The sequence below is a fragment of the Athene noctua genome, chromosome 13 (assembly GCF_965140245.1).
Source record: "Athene noctua chromosome 13, bAthNoc1.hap1.1, whole genome shotgun sequence".
In the NCBI taxonomy this organism is placed as follows: domain Eukaryota; kingdom Metazoa; phylum Chordata; class Aves; order Strigiformes; family Strigidae; genus Athene; species Athene noctua.
In genome coordinates, this window is record NC_134049.1 from 22065439 (window position 1) to 22088879 (window position 23441).

The following is a 23441-nucleotide window of genomic DNA, read 5'->3' on the forward strand; positions in this document are numbered from 1 at the left end:
GTTGGGTGGGTCTGGCCCATTGCAGCTAGGCCAGGACTGCACCTTTGCCAGCAGCTTCGGCAGGCTTCAGGGTTGCTGTGTACTCCTGAGGATATTTACTTCCCTACAGCTTAAACACAGTTATCGCTTTGATGTTTGATACTAAATGTCATTAAGATAATCTTTAACTCTGAAAAGTGGGTATGTTATTATCTGACAGATACTCACTTTATGACTAACTATAGACTTTCACCAGTGACTCTGGAAATAAGTGCTGTAAACACACTGAAGACTTGAGTCAAAGTATTGTGCTAAACAGCAGCTTTTTCCACCTGTCTAAGCAGTTTACATGTGTAATTAAATTATTTTGTTACAGTGCTCTTCTGCAGGCTTTCTGTTCATCTGCATGCTGTTTACTTAATGTGTTTTTAAAAAAAGCCAAGAAGCCTTTCGGTAAAAGGAGGGGGGGATGGGGAGAACTACCTTATTCTGTGCTGTGTGGAGATCTAAATTATGCGTCACATCATCCTGTGCTTCTCTATCTAAGATGTCTTTTGTAGGTGAATATCTGAAGAACTTCGGTGTAGAGCTTTTAAGACATTTGTATCCAAAAGCTTTTCAAAGTACAGCAAAAGCTGGTGGACTTGAAGTTAGCACCATCTCAAATGTAAATTCGTTTTGGTGGTGGGTTTTTGTTCTGTGTGGGTTTTGTGGTTTCTGTTTTGGGGTTGGGTTTTTTTTTTTTGCATTTGTTGCGGCTCTGACTTTCTTCTGGCTGGCTTGCATCTGTTTTTCCCTTTACTGGTTGTTAATGCATTTCTTAAGTAGCAGCTGTTTCCTATGTGGTGTTTTCCTTCATGAGTTGACCAGCTTTTGCAGATTTTCCACATCCAGTCTGAATCGGAGAAAACTGTTAATGGACCAGTCTCCTGTTTGTTATGAAAAAAAGAAAACGGCTTATGAGATGACAGTGTCGGCCTTGATTGTATTTGTAGTCTGTCTTTCCAATTGACCATGTATGGTTTTTTCAATGCAGTTAGCACATACAAATCCTGTTCCTCCCTCAGTGGGAGGGGATATCTGCCTAACGGGCTAGTGGATGACTTACATCAAACTAACGGTGTCAGGTGGCTTCTTTGCTTTTAAACTAAATGCAGCCTCTTCAACTAAATTGGTACTGACTTTCCAGGGTAGAGCTCACCTTTCTTCCAGGCAAACAACATCCTTTATTTCAAGTAGGTTCATCTGTACAACATTACTTTGAATTAACAAGTAATAGCTCTGAATTCAGTTAAAAGATTAAAGGGGGGTGGGGGGGGTGGGGGGGAATAAATTCCTAGCCTGCTCATTTTTGGTTGCTAACACAGTACTTACCACGGCTCATGTGTTCTCTCCCTGTCTACAGGATTTTGAAGCCCAGAGCAGAAGAGTCAGGGGAATACTTGTGCGTGTTTGTGTTTTCAAACTCTCCTATAGCCAACGCCACTATAGAAGTGAGAGGTACTCTTTTTGTTTTGTTTTTGTTTCCTCTCCCTGAAAGTGAAGTGCTTTCACTGCCTCTGCCATCTTGCTCAGTGTCTGTACAAGAGAGTTAACTCAAGAGGCCTTTCCTTGTGAAATAGAGCCTGTGTCCAATCCTTGGTTATAATTTCAGGGGAAGTCTTGCACCCAGTCGAGGGGAAGGATCTCACAGATACAGACAGGAGTATGACCTTTGCACTTGTGATCTGTACAGAGGGTGCTAAAACACCTTCTTGCACATGCTTCTGCGCTCCTTTGGTAAATCTGTCTGCCACGAGAGAACATGACTGTCCAGCAGGATAAAAATTGCTTTAGAATATGTCTGTGCTCATGCAGAGACAGCTGTGGTTTCCTCCCTGTTTCACAGCAAATGAGGCCATCTGAATGTATTCGGTGTACTTTGAATTTGTATGTTCTGAACAGGAAAAATGTAAGAACCAGTATCTCATGTGTGGCAGCTTGGAACTGTGTTTTGTCTGCAGAGACTATTTCAGTTGTCAGGAAAGCCTGGGTTCTGGTTAGGACAGATGCTCTGCACCAGATTGGGCTTTTCTACATTCATGCACCTTTTTTTATGTATTGTCCATTTTAGTAGCCTTCTGACATCTTTTGGACCCTAAAATCATGGCTAGAAGTTGCAAAATGTGAAAGATGTGCACTGAGTTTTACTGTAGTTGTTGAACAAAAGGACATCACTTCTGTTAGGTGTACAACATAGAGGTAAAGTGGGGATGATGGGATTTTATACGGTGTCAAAATGCTGCCACAGTACAGTTTTTTTGCTCATTGAATAATTGTGGAAATCACTGACCCACTGCTTTGCAGTAGCCGTGGTTTGCCCCTTATGTGCTGCAGTAAGACAGAACTGATGCGTTGTAGCAGCTTTGCTAGTCAAAGGCAGATGAGTGCACACACAAAAAAAACCATTAAAAAGTCTTACAACCATGGGAAGGAAAATGCTTCACACTATTTCTTAGCATCCCTGCACAGTGATGCAGCCTATCCTGATCCATATTGTGATCATTACCGTTTAAATTAAGTACCAGAGATCTTTAGTGAAAGCTGAAAGCTGATCTCTTCCCTGGGGATTTCTGGTGCCTCACTGAACGCTGATGGTCAGGTTCCTGAATCCGAAGTGAGGAAGTGGGAGTAATTCAGCAGTCTGTGTGAAATGACAAATGCACAGTATTATCCTGAATGCCATCTTTCTGGAAAGCATCATCTTTTGAACCGTACAAAGAGTTTCTTGGGGAAGAAAAATTTTGCCATATAAATAATCATCCTGACTGATTTTTGTACCAAGAAAAGCTTGCTGATTTCCTGTGCCGATTTAAAAAGATTTTTTTTTCAATGATCTTGCATAAAACAACCGATCAAAATATATCCAGTATTTAACCAGATCTGGTGCAGAAGCTATCTCTGCAAGGAGAAAGGAAATCTAAAATATGTGCTCATGCAAATGCACCACAAGTTCCTGTTGGCCTAGGATAAAAAAAATCTGACTGCACCTCTAAAAATAATTACTGCCTTGCTTACAGCAAGTTGAATTCAAACTTGGGTTGTACTTCTGGTGAGCTTGTCTTCTGGGTGTTCAAGGTACATAGGTGTGAATTTTTTCTTGGATTAGAGGGCTTTTTTAGCATCCTGCTCTTATGCTGTATCTGCTAAATCTCCTAATATTATCTTAATGAAGATTTAAAGTACTTTCTACCTTCTCTAGGTTGCTTTGGGTGACAAACCGCTTCCAGAGACAGGAAATTTGACTTTGGTAATAGCTTAAGACCTTTTCCAGCTCTGTATAATCTCAAAAAGCCTTTTAGAAAAGTTTTTTAGGGGTCCTCTGCTGTCTGGTGCCGGGTGGGACACCGAGAGAACTTGGCAGAGATATTTTACAGAGCCCTGGGATTTAACACTGTAGAAAGAAAAGTCAATATATCTGAAGTACTGGCACAAAGGGCGGAGCGAGGATAATAACTAATCCTACTAACAACTTTTCACAGGTAATTTACATATAAATACAGAGGAGTAGTCATCAGGTAAAAGTTAATGAGCCCAGCACCACTCTTGGGAGGTGTTAGACCCGCAGCTTGTTCAGCTGCAGTCACAGTTCCCGGGCTCAGTAACCCTGGAGTAATTCTCCAGCTCCTCCTTACAGCATCACGAGGGTGGCTGATGGGCCTCGGATTCCTCCTCGGCAGAGAGAAGTACCAGGGGTTGCGTAGAGTGGGAAGTACCTTGTCAAGTCTTCTGCAAAGCAAACTGGAACTGAAAAGAGGCTTTCCTACCTGACTCCTGTTACTTGGAAACTTGTGTAGTAATAACTTGAGACTGCATTTAAAGCACAAGTTAGAGAACTTGGTGGTCTCCTTGCGGTTCTAGTGCTGTACATAAATTCATTCTGATCAGACTATTCATTTGAGTTACTGCTCCTGGAAGAGCCATATAGCTAAACTGGTATTGGTATCGCACATATTTTCTTGGATGTAAATGTCTGAATAATATCCATGCTAGTTGCAAAGACTACACATGCTTTTTTTTTTTTATTTTTTTTGCTTTGCAAAGGAAAGCATTCTCTGGCATTCCTGCAGTTTGGTGTAAATACCCAACACATTCTGCCAAAGCAGTTCTGGTTCTCAAAGCAAACAGATTTTTTGATACTACTTCATGTGTAGAGATGTTACCTAGTTGTTAATCATGGAATATGTGATGTATCAGTGATGCATGAATCTTGTCTGACCATGCAGCTGCCCTGATTTAATGCTTACCTACATGTGTGGCCTGTCACAGTATTTGTGGTTAAGCAATTGTGCACAAATGTAACTGCTTAATTGCTAATTGTAATTATATTGCAATTTTTAACTGCCGATGCACATAGAAAAGATGGTTCTGAATATGAAAATGCTTGTGGACCAAAATAGTGACTTTCTGACAACTTGTGAACAACTTTAACAAATGCCTCGCAGCAGATGTAATCCAGGATATACCAGTACCATTTGCCTTTTATGTAATGTTGCCTATTTCTCTACATGTACTATGTAAGAAGATAAAAATGCAGAAGCATGAGCACCACTGTTAGAATTGCTAGGTGTGCGTGCATATTTAAAGCAGATTTTGTTGGTAAAAATATTACTAGTGTGGCAGTAGTATAACAGCAGTTGAAAATACTGGGGTTTTAGTGTCAGTCTCAGGGAATTCCTGGGAATGGCCTAAGTCTGGCTTCCCTCATACAGCTTTTGGATGAAGTGTCTGGTGGAGACTTCAAATATTCTTGCTCAAAGTCTCAGAGCTGTTAGGGGCACTGCGTGAGTGCAGCTCTAGGCCTGAAACAACAGGCTGAGCAAATGCTGATATTGGGAAGATTCAGCCTTGAAATAGGGACCTTCTCCCACACTTTGCTTTCGCAGTGAAGTCAGCCAGCTGAGAGCATTGCAGGTAACCAGCTCGTGATGTACGATGTGGTTATTCTCAGCAGAGCAGTGATGATGATCCTGCCAGGCACGAGCCAAGATGCAGTGTGCTATTTGCTCCCTGTCTGGAAGTAGGCTTTGTTTTAATTGCTCTGTTGCCACACAGTGGAAATACCTGCAGTGCTTTTGCGGTGTTGTGATACTGGAGCTCTGAAAACTTGAAGATTAAAAGGGGGGGAAGCAACTCTGAAGAATTCTGCCTCTGCAGCCTTTCTACTCTTATCAAGATCTTGGGAGGAGGAGGAAACAAGTTTGTCTTTTTGTCTTCTAATACTCCACAAACTATCGTCTGGTGCAGAGCAGCAGCAGTGAGAACCAGATGGGGAAGAACATGCTTACAGTTCCCTCTGGCTGCCTGGAAGCAGTGCAAGAATTGTGACTGATGGAGGGTGTCTGTTCCCTCTGCCCTGCCTCCCCATCAAAGGCTCCCTTCTTTCCATGCACCTGGACAGGTAGAGCTTTGTAACGCCTCTTCCTATGAGGCCTTTCTGCTGTTAGGTCATCAAGGGGATTCTTCTCACTTCCCTCTTCATATCCCTGGCTCATTTTGCACCTTCCTTTTCTATTCTCCCCAGTTGCTATTGATTTTCCAATAGCAAGTGCTCAGACTGGTCCCATTTGCTGCTTCTGAGAGACATAAAACTTACTACTTTTGAAAAATGCTTATTATACCCCCGAACTTCAGCTGAGCTAGAGGCTCGTTTCACATGCAATACCTGGACTCAGATTGTTACTCTTCCACTTTCACTCTGGCTCCAGTCCAAGCAGGATGCTGGAAAACGAGTGGTTATTTCAGCAGCCTCAGAAGATACTGGTTTCTTGACTCCTGTCTGTCTTAAGAAACCTCTGCTGCAGTTTCACAATGCTGTACCAGAAATTAATTATGAAATCAGGCATTCTCTTAGTACAACTGCATCTGAAATTGATCCAAAGTGTTACACAGAAAATGCGTGTCACATTCTCCCTTTTTGTGGTACCTTTTGGTGACTTAGCTCTATGCGCAGGCTATAAAGGTAGACAAGGATTAGAATTATAATGCAGAGAAATAAATCTTCCAGAGCCTTTTTACTAGGTCACCATAAGACATAATAGTTTTTATGTTCAAGAATATTTTTAGGTGCTTTTGCCCTTGCTTTAATTTTGTCTTTTAATGGGAAAATTTGAAGGGTTTTTGTTAACTGGGACATGGTTTGGAGGTGTTACACATACTAGTTCTTTGCTCCTTTTTAGTAATGATAGTAAAATATCTTGAAAACACCTGGAAATTAAGGGCTGAATACCTCCTGTATATGAAGAAATGACATTGTATGCCCTGTAACAAGAAAAAAACCCAACTCTCTTCGGGGCTGTATTAAAAGCACACCATTCAGAAAGTTGCTGCACAGTGTATTTTGTGCCTCTTTGGTACCTGCAGCATGGAGGTCTGGTGTTTACTCTGGCACAAACTCCCTTTCTGTTGTGATTCAGTTTAAAGCTACCAAAAGAATTATGCTTATCAGAAGTTTACTTGGGTCAAGAATGGCTAAATCTGTGTGTATTTTGATTATTTTTTGGTAGCAATTAATTTAAACTAGCCCTGCCTCTTTTTGCTCTTCCATATGCTGTTCCAAACAAACCTTCAATATTTGTTTTTCCTGTTTCATAATGTAAGAATAAAGAACTTGCTTTCTTCTGTCAGGGACGTTATCTTGATTTTGCTGATGCAGGAGCTGACGTAGCATGTTGTGCCCATGTCTCCACAGCCAACTGTATCTGAACAGAGATGTGGATTCTGCTGCTTGAAAGCTGAAGTGAAATCCTAATCCTTTCTGAACAAAACCTGCTTTATTCTGTGCTTTATCTGTTACTGGCAGTGGAGCAGAATGGTGTAAGAAAAATCTTGACTTGAAAAGCTTCACAGGAAAACATCGCTCTGTTGCTAAATCTGTGACTGAGGTCAGTTACAGTGATATTTTAATTGTAGTTTGTACAGCTGAACACAATTCGTCGAGCAGTTTGGTAGAATAAGTACTGGATTAATGTCTCAGCTATAGCTTGAAACTGGCTAGCATTATGCCCTGAAATATTAATATTCCATGTAGTGCTCCCCTCAAACTACATATAAAAATAGTCCCTGTCCTAGTAGAGCTGGAAATGGCTGCTGCATAACTGCCCAGCAAGGAAAGAGCACAATGTATTCTTGTCACTTACGCTCTCATTTGGATAACCCGGCGAACATGTCCTCTTCTTAAAAGAAATATAATTATCTCTTGGCTGTAGGAGAACACTAGGTCACCCTGCAGTAGAAGTTAAGGTGTCCTAGAAAGCTTGCTTGCTTTCTTTCTACATGTCAGCAACCTTGTAGAAAAAGTGGGCCAGCTGCAGAGTGCTGACTTACTGTACCTTTTTCCCCTGCAAAGTTCTGCTTTGACTCGCTGTCTGCTGGTAGATGGCAATGAAAAACTAAGTGCTGACAGATGGAGACTGTGTGGGGCTTCAGCTTTAAGGTGATGAATCCTATTTCTTCTTTTCCTAATGGGGGTAATTTGCAATTGCTTTTGACAGCCTGTCAGTGCCAGTTTTGGGACGGTCGCCTTGCCACCTTAAGTCTGTCTCTTGTGCTCTGCTGGTGCTGGCCTTTTGTTTTCCTTAGGTTGGCTGAGATCTCTGCATGTTATCCTCAAGCAAAAACCACAGCGAAGTCACTGGGCTTACTGACTCCTGCCTAAAAGAGAACTTTCCGAGCCTAGCAAGGAAGAAATGACACCTTTTGGTAGTTCACAAGATTAAATGAAATTCTTCTTGAACTACCATCTCTTGGAATAAATGTTATATTTCTCTTCGAGGCTGCAGACAGTCTTTTCAAAGGACATTGCAAGTGCATATTGGTGCTTAGTATCCTGAAGATTTAATGCAACACACTCAACCTTAAAGTGGGTTTATTTTCTGCTTGGAGACCTTCAGCTTGAAAACGGAATTTCCTCCAAGTATTATTGCCCCTTGTAGGCACAGGTGGTGTGTGATCACTTAGCCAGCATGGAATGTTCTTTCCTTTCCAGCTTGCTTCAGTTTCTATACCTGACAGCTTCTTTTTGCACAGGGCCAGTGAATTGTTATGATCTGGTGCCTTCATTCAGTTCGTGTTTTATGTCTCAAAGTATTTTCATGTTTGATGTGTAAAGATACAGTTTAGGTGTCAGTTTTCTTAAGGATAAATAAAACCCCTAGTGCCTTGTTCTTATATATCATGCTTATGGTTAGCATCATCTCGCAATTAGTCGGCACTTGTCTGGCTTCATCCACTGGTCTTACTATATGATCATGTATATTGAATGTTGTTAGCAAAGCCTGTGTGGATACTTACAGACTTTGATCAAGTACTTCCTTTACCTTCTTCCTTATGGGATGATACAAGCATAGTATTTTTCTTAGATAATGAGCTCTTTTTCAGCTCCTTGCTGAAAAGATGTTTAAAAAACAGGAGGAAAAAAAGAAAAGAGAACATGCTTAACATACTACAGTTTTAAAATGTCATCACTTCCTTAAGTGTTCTACCAAGCCCTGGAGTTAGTTTTCATTTCTGGCAGGCAGTATCTCTGCTAAGGAACTGGCCTCTGCCCCAGCATCCAGCATGGAGGATCTGTTCAGCTTGTCAGTGTGTACTGACAACTCTGGTGCTTCCAGAGTTGGAGTAAATCATGCCTCAGAAAATGCAACTTAGAGTTAATAATTCTGTAAGCAGCAAGTGCATGTTTCTTGACACAGCAAATGGTCAGAACTTGTGCAGAGCTCGCACGTGTGTTGGAAATCCTGTTTGAATTTACATAGGCATTTTGAGAAAAGCCTGGGTTGATCGGCCTCCCCTGATGGTGTCTTTTCAGGTGAATACACACATGCTAAGGAACACTGTACCTTAAGTATTCTTAACAACCATGATTTTTGTGTTGTTCAGAAGTTTATTTTAATTCTGCCTCTTAACAACATTATCAATCTGCTGCTTTACTGTCCATAAAGAATCTTGCAGGGGTAAGGCGTGGGATGCTTTCTGTATTTGAAAAGCCTTCGAAATATGATAATTCCTTTAGCACTTAAACTTGCTGAACATTTTCCTAAAGAGTTACGATGTAATTTTGGGGAAGAGCAGGTTCAGCTGATGCTCTCTGGTTGCACAAGATGTTTTGCTTGTTTCTGTTCACTGCGACTGGTGAGAACTGTGAAATTTGCTTAATTCTTCCAGCTTGCAGCTGCAGATAAGCTGTCACAAACCTGTACTCCCTCTTTATATCTGTATGTAGGGGTTACTAATGATAAAGGGAACTAACTCTCCTTGAATAGATCCTTGTAATAAATTCCAGTGCCAGGGGGTCTCTTCCTGGAGCACTCGGATTGGACTTTGACTGGATTAACAGATCACCATGCTGTGATCACACAGCAGGCCATGTGTGACATAATTAGCAAGCTAGAAAGCGAATGGGCTTTAAAGGTGGTCACTGCAGCACCAAAGCCATCTGCTTAAGTGAAGGTTCAGCTCGGGCAGTGCATTGATCCATCGTAATCTCTTATGAGGTATTAAGCTGCAACGGGCTCCTGTGACAAACGTGGCAAACAGCAGTAATGTTATTTATAAATTGATGCAGAAGATCTCTGCTGATGTTCAGGGATGTGTTTTGCTTGTGGTTGCCCAGCTTCACCTGCAACCCTCCTTAGAATCTGTGTATTTGTGTATGGTCTAAAGGAAATTATTCTGCTGCGCTACAGCTACCCAGGAGTAGTGTCACTGTAAGGCGTAAGTAACAAACATAAAGAGTAACAAGTCACAGCATGTCTGTGGACCAAATCTAACATCTTGCTGCAAGGAAGAATATCTTGATTCAGCTCTCAAAAATTCGTGTTAAGACAGCATCAGTTCAGAGTCCTGACGCGATGGGCAAGTTGTAACCAGACTCTCTGACAGCTCTGTTTCGAAGTGGAGGGTGCTGCAGGGGCCTCCTGAGCGGTGGGGAGGGAGATGTGGATGTTTCTCAGCTTCCTGCACTGGGGAACGGCTGGGCCCATCTTAGTTTTGTGGGGTTTTGGTAGATGACTCAAGTCTGATGTTGAGACTTCTTGTCCATCAGTTTATCTGGCAAACCAAGCCTGAAGGACATTCTTGCAGATCTTCAGCCGAGGTGCTGCTTGGAGAGACGTGGGCATCACAATTTTTCCTCTGTAAGATAGGCGCAGTGTGGGAAATGAGCAGTTTCCAGGGAACTTGTCACGTATTTTCTGTTCAGATTCTCAGAGCTTGAAATGACTCTCTCTTTAATGAGCAGCTTGTAAACATGGAGTTTTTTCTTTTGTTTTGTAGCTACTCCTGACATCACTGGTCACAAGCGAAGTGAAAATAAAAATGAGGGGCAGGAGGCACTCATGTACTGCAAGTCTGTGGGCTTCCCACACCCTGAGTGGGTGTGGCGCAAGAAGGTCAATGGAGTATTTGAGGTAAGAAAACTGGGTTGTCAGGCATGTGTTAACTTGCCCAAACCCCCAGTAAGGAAGGAAACAAGCACCTTGGTTTTAGGGATGTATTATTTAGGGTGCCGTATAACTTTGTGAAATGCAGTTCCTCAGAAGTTTGATACATTAGTGAGTGGAGCTGCAGTGAGTGTAAAATTGTTCACACGGCAATATAAATAACCGAGTTGCTCACTGCATTGCTTCTGGGCAAAATTACAAACTGTCCAGAAAGATATGATGTTCACAGTATCTGCTACAAATTGCAAGATGTGAGTTATGAAATGTGACTTTTTAAAAAATGCATTTAGTTATAAATTTCTTAAATTGCTTTCCAGTTTTACTGGTTGAGCTCACAACAATACGAGGATGTGGCAGTGATACCTATTAGTGTTTAAGTGATCGTGGTTTTTTCATGTAGCAACTGATCTAGTGAGCAAGAAAATTTGACCAGCAGTTGGAATAGCAGAAGACAAGCTGGAAGCTGCTAAATCCTTCACCCCACCTATTTTTATGTTGCTCTATGATCTGCCAGAGAGGTATCAGTTTGATTGATAGATGAAGAAAAAACGTTAAGCAAATTACAGTATGGGTTGATTGTTCAGCTAAGCGTGAGCTTAAATTTTTATGGGACAGTGCTATAGGAGTGACTTACCAAGCACTGCGAGTCATCAGAATCCTCTGTGGTGGTGTGCAGATTTCCCTTCACACTGTCTTTTCTGGTGAAGTTACTTGATAAATTGATCCAAGATTAACTTTCATGAAGATCAGTTTTGCTCCTTTTTTAATTCTTTAAACCTAAGCAACTCTGGAAGTATGTTTTTCAAATACAGAAAGAATACAGTGCCTTGAATTCCAGCTCCTCTAAATATTTCCGAAGTCAGCGGCTTAGGCTGCCCTGACCACAAATCTGTGAGCAGTGCATGTTTCTTTTAAAAACATAGCAAAGGAAAATTTTATTAGCGCCATCATAGCATTGTCTAACTATTTAAGGTATCTAATACTGCGTAGAATAATCTTAACCGGTACTGCTTTCCCTTTTCCCCTTTCCCCTCTATGTTGAAATTTTTTCCCCCTCTATGTTTTGTCCCCTTCAAGGGAATGTATCCTCTTTCTTGTTACTTGTTTCATCCTAGCTCTGTTAACTGGTGAGTGGAGCATAACAGTTTCTCTTGAAGCAAAAGTCCCAGAACATAATGTGGTAGCTTATGTGATCACAACCACCAGCATTTCATGGCCGATACTGTTGAAGGAGGATGAAAATACAGGTTGTCAGTTAAGCTGATGGTTTTTGTTGGTGTTTGGAAGCACAGCTCACTTTACTGAGAAACGCAGAATAAACGCTAGTAGTGGTCTTTTCTGTTGTGTTAAGGAAGCAGCCTCTTTGCAGGAATCCCTCACATCTCTTCTAGTTTCCATGATGTAGAAACGCAAAGTACCAGAACTTACTAAAGCTCTTGTTCTTTTCCTCTTCCTCCTTTCTCCTTTTATCAGGACATCAACAACTCCTCCGGCAGATTCTTTATTTCAAATAAAGACAACTACACTGAGCTCAGCATCACAAACCTACAGATAAACGAGGATCCTGGCGAGTACCAATGCAACGCAACCAACCAGGTCGGCTCTGTCTCGGTCACAACCATCCTCCGTGTCCGCAGCCACTTGGCTCCCCTCTGGCCCTTTTTGGGGATCTTGGCAGAAATCGTTATCCTCGTTGTCATCATAGTTGTTTATGAGAAAAGGAAGCGGCCGGATGAAGTCCCAGACGGTAAGTGTGCTCAAAGCCACTTATGAGAAAAAAAAAACAAAAGGCAAAATGACCTTGTGGAAGCAGAACGGAGTGGGGCTTTGTGGCAGAAGGATCTGTAGCCCAGTTTGCTCAGCTCTGAGCTCTTTGCTTTCTCATCTGTTCCCTCTCTGAACATTAAGCCCAAGCAAGTGCAGAGGGTCCAAGTGCTGTGCAAAGTCCTTACACTGGATTTCTCAAAGATCTCAGACTATGGGGTGAGAGGGTGGTTATTTCAGTATCTTTAAAGCTTTTGTTGCACAAGGGCTCTAGTGCTCCCGTCTCTTTCCTGCTGTAGTAGCCCTGAGAAATCCTGCCCGTCAGCCCGGAGGAGGGTAGGGCAGCACAGGGGGGGAGCTGGAAACACTGTAATCAGCAACGGCACCCCCTCCTCGGTGTGGCATCTGGATTGGACACAGGGCACGTTTTGTAAGGAAACATTACCTTAAAGGGACCGAGACCACAGAGACGCTTCAAAAATAAAACATGTTTTCAATGTTAAAGAGTGGGGATAGGGCTGCTCTTTTGTTGTGCAACTGAATTTGTATTTAAGGAATGCTTTGGAAACTGTATCTAATTGTAATAGCCACTGACATACTTTCTAAAGATTAGGATTTTATTATCAAGTTTGATGGTAGTACTAATTAGTTAAACTGTGTTTAGTACACAAAAAAAGTAGTAACTGGTTGATCTTTGAGCTTCTTTGCATACCTTCTCTTTAAAAGATGGGGGAAGGGGCAGTTTGAGGCTAAAATGAGTATTTGAAAGAACCACATTGAGAACCAGGCTTTAATGTGGCACCTGGCTGCTTACTACAGTGTTTACCAAGAAAACCTGTTTGAGGAATCCTGGAGAAGTGGCTGGCATGCCATCATGCTGTAGGAAAACGACGTGTCTGAGTAATGGAGCAGGTGCTTTAGAGTATGTGGAGGGCAACATGCTGACTCAGGACGGGAAGCACCGAGTCATTCGTGGTGTCCTGGGTTGGACAAGCCCTCTAGCATGGTAGGTGACTTCCCAAGGCAGCTGTGTTGTAGCTTGTGCAGCAAGGACTAGTTGTTGTTGAGCTGCACAAGGGATTGATCACAACACAGCCTGATGTTTGCCTTTTGGGATGAAAATGTAGGTGCTGAAACAGTGATCTGCTTGTGAAGCTCGGGCAAAACCAACTTTGTGGTTCCTGAGCTGTGTTTCAGAGAATGAAAAAAAAAATAATCTGACGAAACAGATAATAAATGTTAATACTTGGAGAATGGCTGAGGCTTGGATCACTTTTCTAGCAGATCAAAACTGTCTTAAATAGTGCATACCTAGAGGAAACTAGCTTTTGATCTCAACCACTTGAGTAGCATTTACTAACTGCTTATTGAGCATGCATTGAGACTGGTCTAGGTGTGTATCCAACAAAATCTAAACTGTGTAGTGCATGTTCCTCTGCATAACTAACAGCTTCACAATTGCTAAGGGGTTTATACTGCCAGCAGTTTGTCCTCAAAGTGGCTCTCAACCAGCCCAGAAAACTTTGAAAAATAATTGCCACGTTGGCCCAGCTTTGATGTTGGGATGGCCAGGGAGACTCTCATCTCTGGTGGCTGTTCAGAGTTCCCTGCATTTCAGAATTTCATCTGATGAAGTTTCACAAGGACCTAAACAAGATATCAGATTGTAATCTGATATGTAAACGCTCATTTCAAGCAGTCTCAAATGGACTTAACGTAATAAAAGTTGGCTTTGACTTGACCAGATTGCATGCAACCACCATCAGTGCAGTTAAACACACGCTGGAGGTGAAGAGTTCACTACCTGTGCTTCAAAAACTGAAGTTTTCCTGGCTGGTCTGGCTGCTCGTCAGATGCCTGAGGGATCCAGGCTCATCATCTCTGATGGAGGTGTCCAAGATGATGAGCCAAGTAACTGAGGTTACTAAATTTGCTTGCTCGGTCTGCTATTATTTTAAAGGCAGCAAAGCTTGAATCCTAGAGTGATGAACCTCTGTGGTGGGCATATGTTTTCTCTGTTCACTTTTTTGGAGAACAAAATCCAATACAGTCAACAGCTGTGTATTAGGTTTGCTGGGATGAAGAGACACAATCGGCATAACACCTTCTGAGGTAAAGGCCAACTTGAGTCCTCCATTCCCTTGGATACTCTTGCATTTCATAACGGCATTTGAAGCTTTCTGTGATATTGTGGTGGGAAACACCCTGCAAGCAGGGACATTTTACAAATGTGTATGTGAGAAATCGTTGATAGCCTGCTGATTTCCACACTTAGATGTTTTACTTAGGTTATTCTTAATTTTATTATTTTAAATACATTGTTACGAAATGCCAAAGTTAATGTAATGCAATGGCGTACTTATAATTTGGAATTTAAACTCTGCTTCCAGAATCACACATCCGCCTCTGCATGCTGCAGTGAGCTGTAGCGGGTAACATCAGCGAGCCTATAGCTGAGCCAGCAGCTCATGCAGATATTAGTCTGCATATTACCATATTACTTAATATAAATATTATTTGGCAACAGCCACAATCTCTCAGCTATCAGCTGTTTTTCTGATTTTTTTTTTTTTTTAAAGTATTGGTTTTGATGTGTTAAGACGTAAGGACAAGAGCTGTGGCTGCCAGATCTTCCTGTGAAGCTGCTGCAGCAATGATGATTGAGCTGTTAGTGCCTCCTTGCTAGCAGGGGAAGAAACTGGTAGCCTTGTCTGCAGAGTAACCTCACTGATGGCCCTTCTTGCTGGATTGTGAATTTTGTCCCTGGAACACTCCACATTTTTCCTGAGACACTGAGATTCCTTCAAACTCCCCCACCATCACCCCACCATCACCCTGCTCCCCGTCTTCCCATGGCGGAATAACTCTGGACCTTCTTTAAGTCACCAGATTCTCTGCTGTTCTTCCTTTGCTCTGGCGTAGCAGGTAGAAGCAGCCAGAAAACTCCAGCCATGTTTGAGGATGGATGGCTGTTTTGCATCTTCCTCTGGACAGCTGCCCAGCAGATTGTTACCGTTCGGCTTGGCACATCCTCCTGCTGCAGCCTGTCTGTTCCTGCAGATAAGGTGCTGCTACCGGTAACCAGCCTAAACGTTGGGGTGCAAGCTTTGTACCTGTAGTCCCACCCCTCTGCAGTGCTCCAGGGTGGCCCGTGGGGTGCCACAGATCCCACCTGAGGGAGAGGCGTCTCCCATGTTCAGTCAGGCTTTCTTTCCCCTGGAAAATCCTCTGACATACTGGCTAATGTCTGTCCTGTTGAGAGGATCTCAGGAGAGGGGATTTCTGCATAGACCTAGTGCATACACCTAAGGTGACTTATTCGAGACACTTCAAGGTTTTATTAAAAAGTTTTTGAGAAAAATTGTGGTGCTAAACGTTGTAACTTCCCCTGTATAGAGAAAAATCAAAGCCTTTGTGGAGCTGAAGGAATTGTTAATCAATGGTCTAGAAGTACACCTGCAGCCCGTGCAGAGCCTGACTGGTCACACTCTAGGATGAAATGCAGCTGAGCTACATTTATCTTGGGTCTTGCTGGGAGGGGCTGGTGCCCATGCTGAGCCTTGTGCAGTACCCAGGTGACATCATTTCTAGGCCTGGCTTAGTTAAGCCTGCATGACTTAGAGGCAGCCCTTTGGGGTGTGCTGTGTTCATCCCCTTGGACAAAACCAGTCCAAGCTGGAAGGTGGAGCAGGATTGCTCCAGACCCCACTAATACCAGGCACAGTTAGTTTGAGTCCTTTTGCCTTTCCCAACTGTACTAGCCCTGCCTTCACTGAGGTGCCACCTTCCAGAAACTGCTCATCTTTCTGCTCTTTTTCCAGGAATGTATTGAATGACTTAGCATTCCCACATCTCCAAAGACCCCTCCAATTCAGTGTAGCATAAGGTACTGAGATGGCAAATCCTGAGGGGTCCCTCCACTCCACTCTGGCTGACAAACTGTTTATAGAGGAATATGATGTTTCTCAGGCAAACCTCAGACAAGTATATAACCCTTTGACAAATCAGGTCAGTAATTGCAGTGTCCATATTTGCAGTGCACTTGTATACACACAAAAAGATATTTTCAAGAATTTCATAGAAAAGTGAGTGGTCTTACAGTTGCATCAGTCTAAAAAAAAAAAAAAAAACCAAACCAAACAAACCCCCAAAACCCAAACAAGCAAGGCTTGGGGGCTGTGCCTTTTTTTGGTGAGTCTAAACAAAGAAAGGCCAAAAAACTTTTGGTAACTGATGCTGAACAGAAGCACCTAGTTGCTAGTGAGGAATATGACTGGAGAGGAGAAAGTTATCCCTGTCCCGAAAGGTTTCTGGGATGCTTTCCAGAAGGCTTGGGAACTCTACCTGGCCAGCCAAAATAAAGCCAATTGAATTAATTCCTTTTCTCTTTCGCTCATCTCCATGTTCCACGGGCTAAAAATTACCTGTCTTAGCGTGCCAGCTACCTCATCTCTTGGCAGATGGGTAGAGTGACCGATACCTGGTTAAATTTGGAGCAGTTCTTCTCAATTTACTGTTTAGCTGCAGTGTGAGGCTGCTTAGGTTTCAGAGTTTGGGGGATAAGGGGCTGTGTGTTACAAGACACTTTCCCAATGTATTCCCTGGCTTTAGGAAAGGTGTTACCTTTGCCTGGAAGTGCTGCCATGCTGAAAAACAAGGACACTCTTTTAACTTTGGCATTTCCTGACTGCAGGGTTGGTTTTTTGGGTTTTTTATTTTTTTTTGCATGGACTTTGCTTTTTGTGTTTAGTCAGATTGCTTTTTACGCCATGGAACAGGGCTGCTCAGTAGCTCATTTGCTAATAATTCCTCCTTCACATAATTCAGATTTGTGAGTCTATTCTTTGGTGTTTGGTTTGTTTTGTTTTTTTTTTCTCTTTTCTCCTGCTGCTGTAGAGCAGAAAAAGGAACTTTGCACCTGTGAAATCTGTATTTCCACCAGAAATGGTGCAAGGATGGCATTAGTGGATGCCCGGTGCAGGTTCTTGCTGTTGCACCTATGGACTAGGGGCATTCTTGCCCCCCTGGGCAGGACGGTGACTGCAGCCAGTACCTCCAGTAACCCTTGCACCCAAATTATGTGCTGGAAGGAGGAAGGGAGGGCAGATTGCACTTGAATTTCTGCATCCTTTTAAATTGAGAGTTTTGACTTGCTTTACGTGTGGTGAAGCAACACATAGATCACATACCTTTTCCAGAGAGCAGCTAGGTTTTGTAAAATCAAGAGTGGGTGAAGAACGTGCAGCTTCCAGTGGCTTTTGGTGATGAAAGCTGCATGAATGTGGCATGTCAAGGCCAGAGACGCTGGCACATCACTGCATGTACAATGGGAAGCGGTTTCAGCAGGGGACTGCTGATGCATTTTGCTCAGAATGCAAGTTGCTTGGACTTCCCTTGACAATAAAAGGAAGCAAATAGCTTTTCATTCCTCTGTGGTATAGCTTAAGCTGCTTATTTTTGATAGACTTAGTGATCAGCCATTGTGACCTGAATATAGTATATCAAAGATTCCTGAAGAAAGTGTTTTTTCTGTTGTTGTTGGATCAAATAGCCTAAAACTAGCAAAGCTGCTGTTTTAAAGGGTGTGTTCTGGGGTAAGTAGAAAGTAAAAACTTCTTGGCTACATTCCCCTGTAGGAATGTAAACAGTTTTTACTTTAAAATCCATATTCTACATGATCTTTAGTTCAAAGCCATGAGGTGACTGGGTTATAACATGTCCTTTTTTCATTCTTCCCTTCTCATTTCTCAGCTTAATACAAAGACTTTCCATAAATGTTTTTCTGCTCCGGCTCTGCAGAAGCTCCATCCATATCCCCACATTCTTTCTAATACTCATTTTTTTTTCTTGACTTTCCCTGTTCCTGCTATTACTGTAAGTAATTTAAAGAACAAAATGTTTTTGCTGAAATGGTTTACCTTGTAACAGGTTAATTTTTTTGAGGTGTTTTTTTTTTTTTTTTCCTATTACCCGCACCTTTCTCTCTCACACTTAATATTCATCAAGGGGAGAAAATTGTCAGACAGGCCCATTGCAAGACTAGCTATCAGCTGTACCTAACAGCAAGCATCGTTGTAGCACAGTGGTAATCGAATAGCTGGGCTCCTCTGGGCCTTTATGTACTAATTCATTAGATGCCATTATAGGATCAGAATTCCTCCAGGCTGATGTAAGCGGTCTTGGCCAGAGAGTCTCTGTTACTATGCTTGTGCCTTCATTCCATTTCAGAGGAACTGCTTTATTTTAATTGGTTTGCTTTATGGAGCAAGGCAACCGTCTTCATTTACCTCTTCTTCTTCCTCCTCCCTCCAAAATATTCCTGTTAATGGAGTCTAAGAGAAGAGCGTTGCTCCGAACCCGATGTGCATCATGGTGGTAGCTGCCGCCTTTGAATCTTCGTGTGCAACCGCAGCTCTGAGTGGTTAATGCAGGTTGTAATGTTGTCCCTGCCAACAGCGACCTTCTTAGAGTGTCCCAGTCCTGCGTGGCAGTGGACTGCTTTGGGTGCTCGATGTGCGGCCTTCTCAACGTTTTACAAGTTAAGAACTGAAAAATTTATTTTAAAAAATTTTTCCAACTTGGCCCAAATCTAAATTCTTCTAAATGTTCTTCTCAAAAGTTTTCAAGCCACTGTCAGATTGTATCGTCCCAGAAAGCAAAATCATAAACTAGCTTTTAAATCCAGAAATTTCCCAGCAGTCTCTGTAATAGTTCCAACAGATTGCTTTGCAGACTGTGGAAGTGGTGTTGTAACAGGACCCCGAAGCTGCTACAGATGTTGGCTTTTCCTTTTGAGCATCTGAATAGAATTTGAACCTAAGTTTCACTTTAAAAATGCTCCAGTTCACTATTGGTCTGTAAAGGCAGGTCTGAGGGTTGCCATGTGCCAGTGTAAGAACCATTGCTAAAGCTGCTGGTGTTGGCTCCTCTCTGGGTAGATTTCTTTGCAAGTTTTAAAGCACAACCAGAAATGGAGAGTCCCTTTGGATGCAAACATTTGAATCTTAGTGCTGGAAGTACCCGTTAGTGTTTCATTTTTAACTTCCACCAGTCATAAAAGGCTACGCAAGATTAATTTGATATTAAAAATAAGTACTGTAGCTTTCCAAATGAGGTAAAAGAAACCGAGTAACATCTAAAATGCCTTATGAAATTAAGGCTGAAAGTAAAGGGGGGGGGCCACAAAACAGTCCCCTTCTCAGACTGCTGAAGCATGACTTACATTCCCAGACAGTTAATAGAGCAGAGGAGGTAAAACAAATCCATTTGTCATCATCTTGCAATCTTAATGTCCAGATATTTTTGCATGGAAGGACTGATTACATGTGTTACACGATGCGTTAAGACAGCAGCAGTTCTAACCTCTCTGTTCAGAAATGTGCTATTTCAGGGCACCACAAAGCAGACAATCACTATACCCACAAGAAAGGCTTGGCTGGTTCGGTTTTTAAAATCTTGTATTATATAAACAATGGGGATTTTGGAGTCTGCAGATCCCCTCCAAATTCTAAAGGAAATTCCTGCAAAAGGACGGGTTTAGCATGGTCAATTATAAAATTACAGCTCACCGGGCAGCATTTTGGGAGCCCTGCGGGTACAGAATGGAATGAAGCAGCATACTGGGAGGATGTTCTCTGTGGCTGTAGGTTTTACATACTATTAAAGACAATCAGTTACTAGAGCAGGTCTTCTGGCATAAAGGTTTTGAGTTATATTGATATTTGTCGGTTACTATGACTTCTTTTTTTTTTCCCCCCTTCAATTGCATCATACCCTTAAAAAAATGGTGGTAAGTGAGAGATCTGCATGCTTTGGAGTTTGTTTTAATCTCCGCTTCAGTCTATACAATGCACAAGTCATAATGTTAACACTTTTTCTTAAAACTTCTTCATTCACGTTCACAACTAATTTGGATTTCAGTTTGCTGTTTTTAATCTTTATTTAGTCTAATTTTGTACTTATTTTTCTGTTGTTCTGTTGCCCCCTGATTTCGCTGAGGTTTCGGTCTTTGTCTGTACTGTACTGGGGATGCTTTTCCAGCAGTTAAATGCCTGACCAGGATAGTAATGCACTTGGTCTATTTTTTTCCCCTGTTTAGGTTATAGATGGGAAAGAGACGAGTGGTGGTATTCCACTGTATAATCTTAAGTATTAGGTATTTTTTGTTGGATCTTTGTTAGGAAAACCCCTGATGGCAGCCCTTATAGATGTGAAGCTTGCTTTTTTTTAAATGCACAAACCTACTTATCTGAAATAGGCATCTTAAGTATTTTAACAGTGAAGGAAAAAATGGGTATTTTATAGCCAGACAGCTTGTATCTGAACAGTGCAGTTTGCTCTTTCTGAAGTCCAGCCAAACACACTCTCAAAGATGTCGATGATGCTTGTTGGAAAGCGGAGATAACCGAGTCTCAAAGCAGAGTGGCATCGGTAGCAGTGCTGGTCCGGGGGTGGGGGGAGCTGGGGGTTTGCTCTCTGTCCGGGGCTCATCCCAGCCAGCGTGCGGAGCGCGGAGCACAGCCTACTTTAAGATCTTTTGTGAATCGAAAGATGTTTCTGGAAGGAAGTTCTAGATTTACTCTACTGTGCTTTGTGTTTCAGTACCTGATGTGTCTCTGTATATCGCCACTGTATATACAACAGCACATTGATGTCTGGTTGTCCTTACTAGTCCTAGTTCTCTCTGTATCTTGTCCGATAGTGTTACTGTTGCTGGTAATGGACTTCTGTGGACACTGGTGTGTCGCTAGTGTGTTATTTTGGCTGTAAAGCTCTTGGTTTGTGGTTAGTTCTTTATTTTTTTGAAATATTTTTTTGTTCCGGTCACTGTCTGTGCTAGCGGTGGCTTTGCCTATCCGTTGCCTTGAAGGTACAGGTGGAGTAATGTCCCCTCTGACCGACATTACTCCCAGCGTGTGCTCATGCGGATGCCTACACTGTTAAGATCGTAATTTCCATAACTGCTTCATGTGCACTAAGCACCCTTGTGGAATCCTGCTGAGAGTTTCTTAAAGACTTCAGTGAAAAATCCCTCTCGCATGAGGTGGGAACAGCAACTGTTGAGTGCCAAAAACAGCAGGTCCTGAATTGGTCCCCCCAAAATACTTTTACAGGAGCGTTAACTTGCTGAATTGATTTCTGTGCTGCTGTTTAAATGCACTTCTGTCTTCTGTGCTGCAGCTTGGGAGCAAAATAAGGTGTTTTATAATTCAAAAAAATGTTCAGTTGGTCATGAAAGACCTAATGCGAAACATTACTCATTGGCAGATTTTTTTTTTCCAATTTTTAAAAGAGAATATTTTTGCCGAGACACAGACAGAACAATGCTGTCAGTCTTCTGTAGCTGAAGTCTGTTGTGTCTGAAGGTATTACAACACCCCCAACTTTTCCTGGTGTTTTGGGCCCTGTGCTCTGTCGGATACATGTACAATGCCTGCTGCTATCCAAGGACCACGTTTGGGTACTTGAATCAAGTATTGCACCTTCAACCTCCTCCTGACCTGGTCCGTTTTAATTAGACATTGAGAAAAATGGATTATGTAGAGGTTGTATCATGCATGGAGGAAGATGAACATGTGGTGTATATACCCTGTTGTGTATATACCAGTAATTACCCATCAGCAGTTGAAGAATGGCTAAAAAAAAAAATTTATTTTTTTTTTTTTAAAAAAAAGCAAGAAAACCACCAGCAGGATTTTACAACTGAAACGTTGGTTTGTCCTCTCATCTATTTTTTATGAGATTGAACCACTGGAACTTGGGGACAAGATGAGTCTGACCATATTGCAACAATCTGTCCGCTACAGTTGCAGTTCTTCATGACAAGCATTCAAAGTGTTAACTAAAACCATTGAAGCAACATACCTGCCATTAAAACTTGAATCCAGAAAAGTAACTCCATGAACCTTTGCACTACCAAGTGGAATGGCCTTTAATGCTGTAGATAGATCGGTTTGCTGTTTGCAGTTCAGCTGGTGTATGGGACAAAGACTGACTCTCTTCTTCTTTCCTTCCCTTGTCTTTCCCTGGATCGTGTCGGAATTCTTGCTGCAGATGATGAACCAGCTGGGCCAATGTAAGTGTGTTTTAAGAAAAAAATACTACTGAGCTTAATCAGAGGGTTAATGGGAGTTTACAATGGGTTGGTATTACGTGTGACATGACTAATGGTAATGGACCCTTTGGTTTGTTGCTTGTTAGCACTGGAGTAAAGAAAAGTGGCACCTGCAAGGCCCTTCCTAGAAAAACAAATATTGCTGAAGTGATGTGTGGACTGCCTGGCATAGCCCATTTGATATATTTTTACAAATACCGTAAGCAGGGAAAAAAAAGCTTCTTCAGTTGTGAAAAGGAAGCAGTAAAACTAGGAAGCAGATGACAGGTATAGGAGGTGGGTTGCACTGGGCAAGACGTGGCAAGATCCAAGGTCTAGAAGCTGTGTTGTCCTTAGCCGCTTGAGGTAGGAGGAGGAAGAATGAAATGCTGTTTCACTTGTTGTGTAGAAAGACTTTTTTTTCTCTGCTTGTGATTGATTTTGGTGCATTTTTAATATTATTTTTCTCCAGGAAAACCAATTCTACAAACAATCATAAAGATAAAAACTTACGCCAGAGAAACACAAATTAAAAATGCTTATCATGTAAGTATGACTCGCACACGTCTCGGAAACGGTCAGGCTAAAGTCCTCCTTTTTCTGTAGTGGTTGGGGTGTGTAAACGTAACCTGTTCCACCTATTAAAAAGTTCCCAGCTGCTCGGAGGAGGGCACGAGCCTTCCTGCCACGCTTCGAAGAGCACTGGGGGTTCTCAAAAGATCTTTGTCATAAAATATGCAGGTAGTTTAATGATCCAGTAGCTGTCAAACTCAGTGTAATAATCACTGCTATTGCTAATAAAATACACCCCAAACCCTTCCTCAGTCAGTCTTAAAATCTGGAAGGTGACCTTGGTCGGGAAGCCTGTGTCTTCGTTTAAGACCGAGACGGATGTTAAGCGCTTTGATTGCACGCTGTTATGGCACATGATGTTGAAAATGCTGCCAGGCATTGACTAGCACCTTTTCTCATTTCTTTTTTAGAGCTTTAAGTTTCTGAGAGACTGATGGCAATATGACCTGCTAAATTTAAGGGTTGGAACTCTTGGTTCTAGAACTCCAGTTCTGTCTGATTTTTTTCTTTTCTTTTTTTTTTCTTTTTTTTTTTTTTTTTTTCTTTTCAAG

At 42.1% G+C, this 23441-nt stretch overlaps 1 protein-coding gene across 2 annotated transcripts in view; it reads left to right on the forward strand.

The window, feature by feature from the left end:
- The window catches only part of NPTN (neuroplastin), a 58374-nt gene that overhangs the window by 33979 nt on the left and 954 nt on the right, over positions 1 to 23441 (forward strand). Inside the window, exons 4-9 of one of the 2 annotated variants that reach the window (XM_074916687.1) lie at positions 1385 to 1479; positions 10294 to 10427; positions 11934 to 12207; positions 22278 to 22299; positions 22790 to 22863; positions 23301 to 23440. In XM_074916687.1, coding sequence (XP_074772788.1) covers positions 1385 to 1479; positions 10294 to 10427; positions 11934 to 12207; positions 22278 to 22299; positions 22790 to 22850 — 586 coding nt within the window. In that variant the 3' untranslated portion in view covers positions 22851 to 22863; positions 23301 to 23440. Of the gene's footprint in view, positions 1 to 1384; positions 1480 to 10293; positions 10428 to 11933; positions 12208 to 22277; positions 22300 to 22789; positions 22864 to 23300; position 23441 lie in introns of those variants that run through there. The other variant, XM_074916690.1, reaches the window with a different exon arrangement.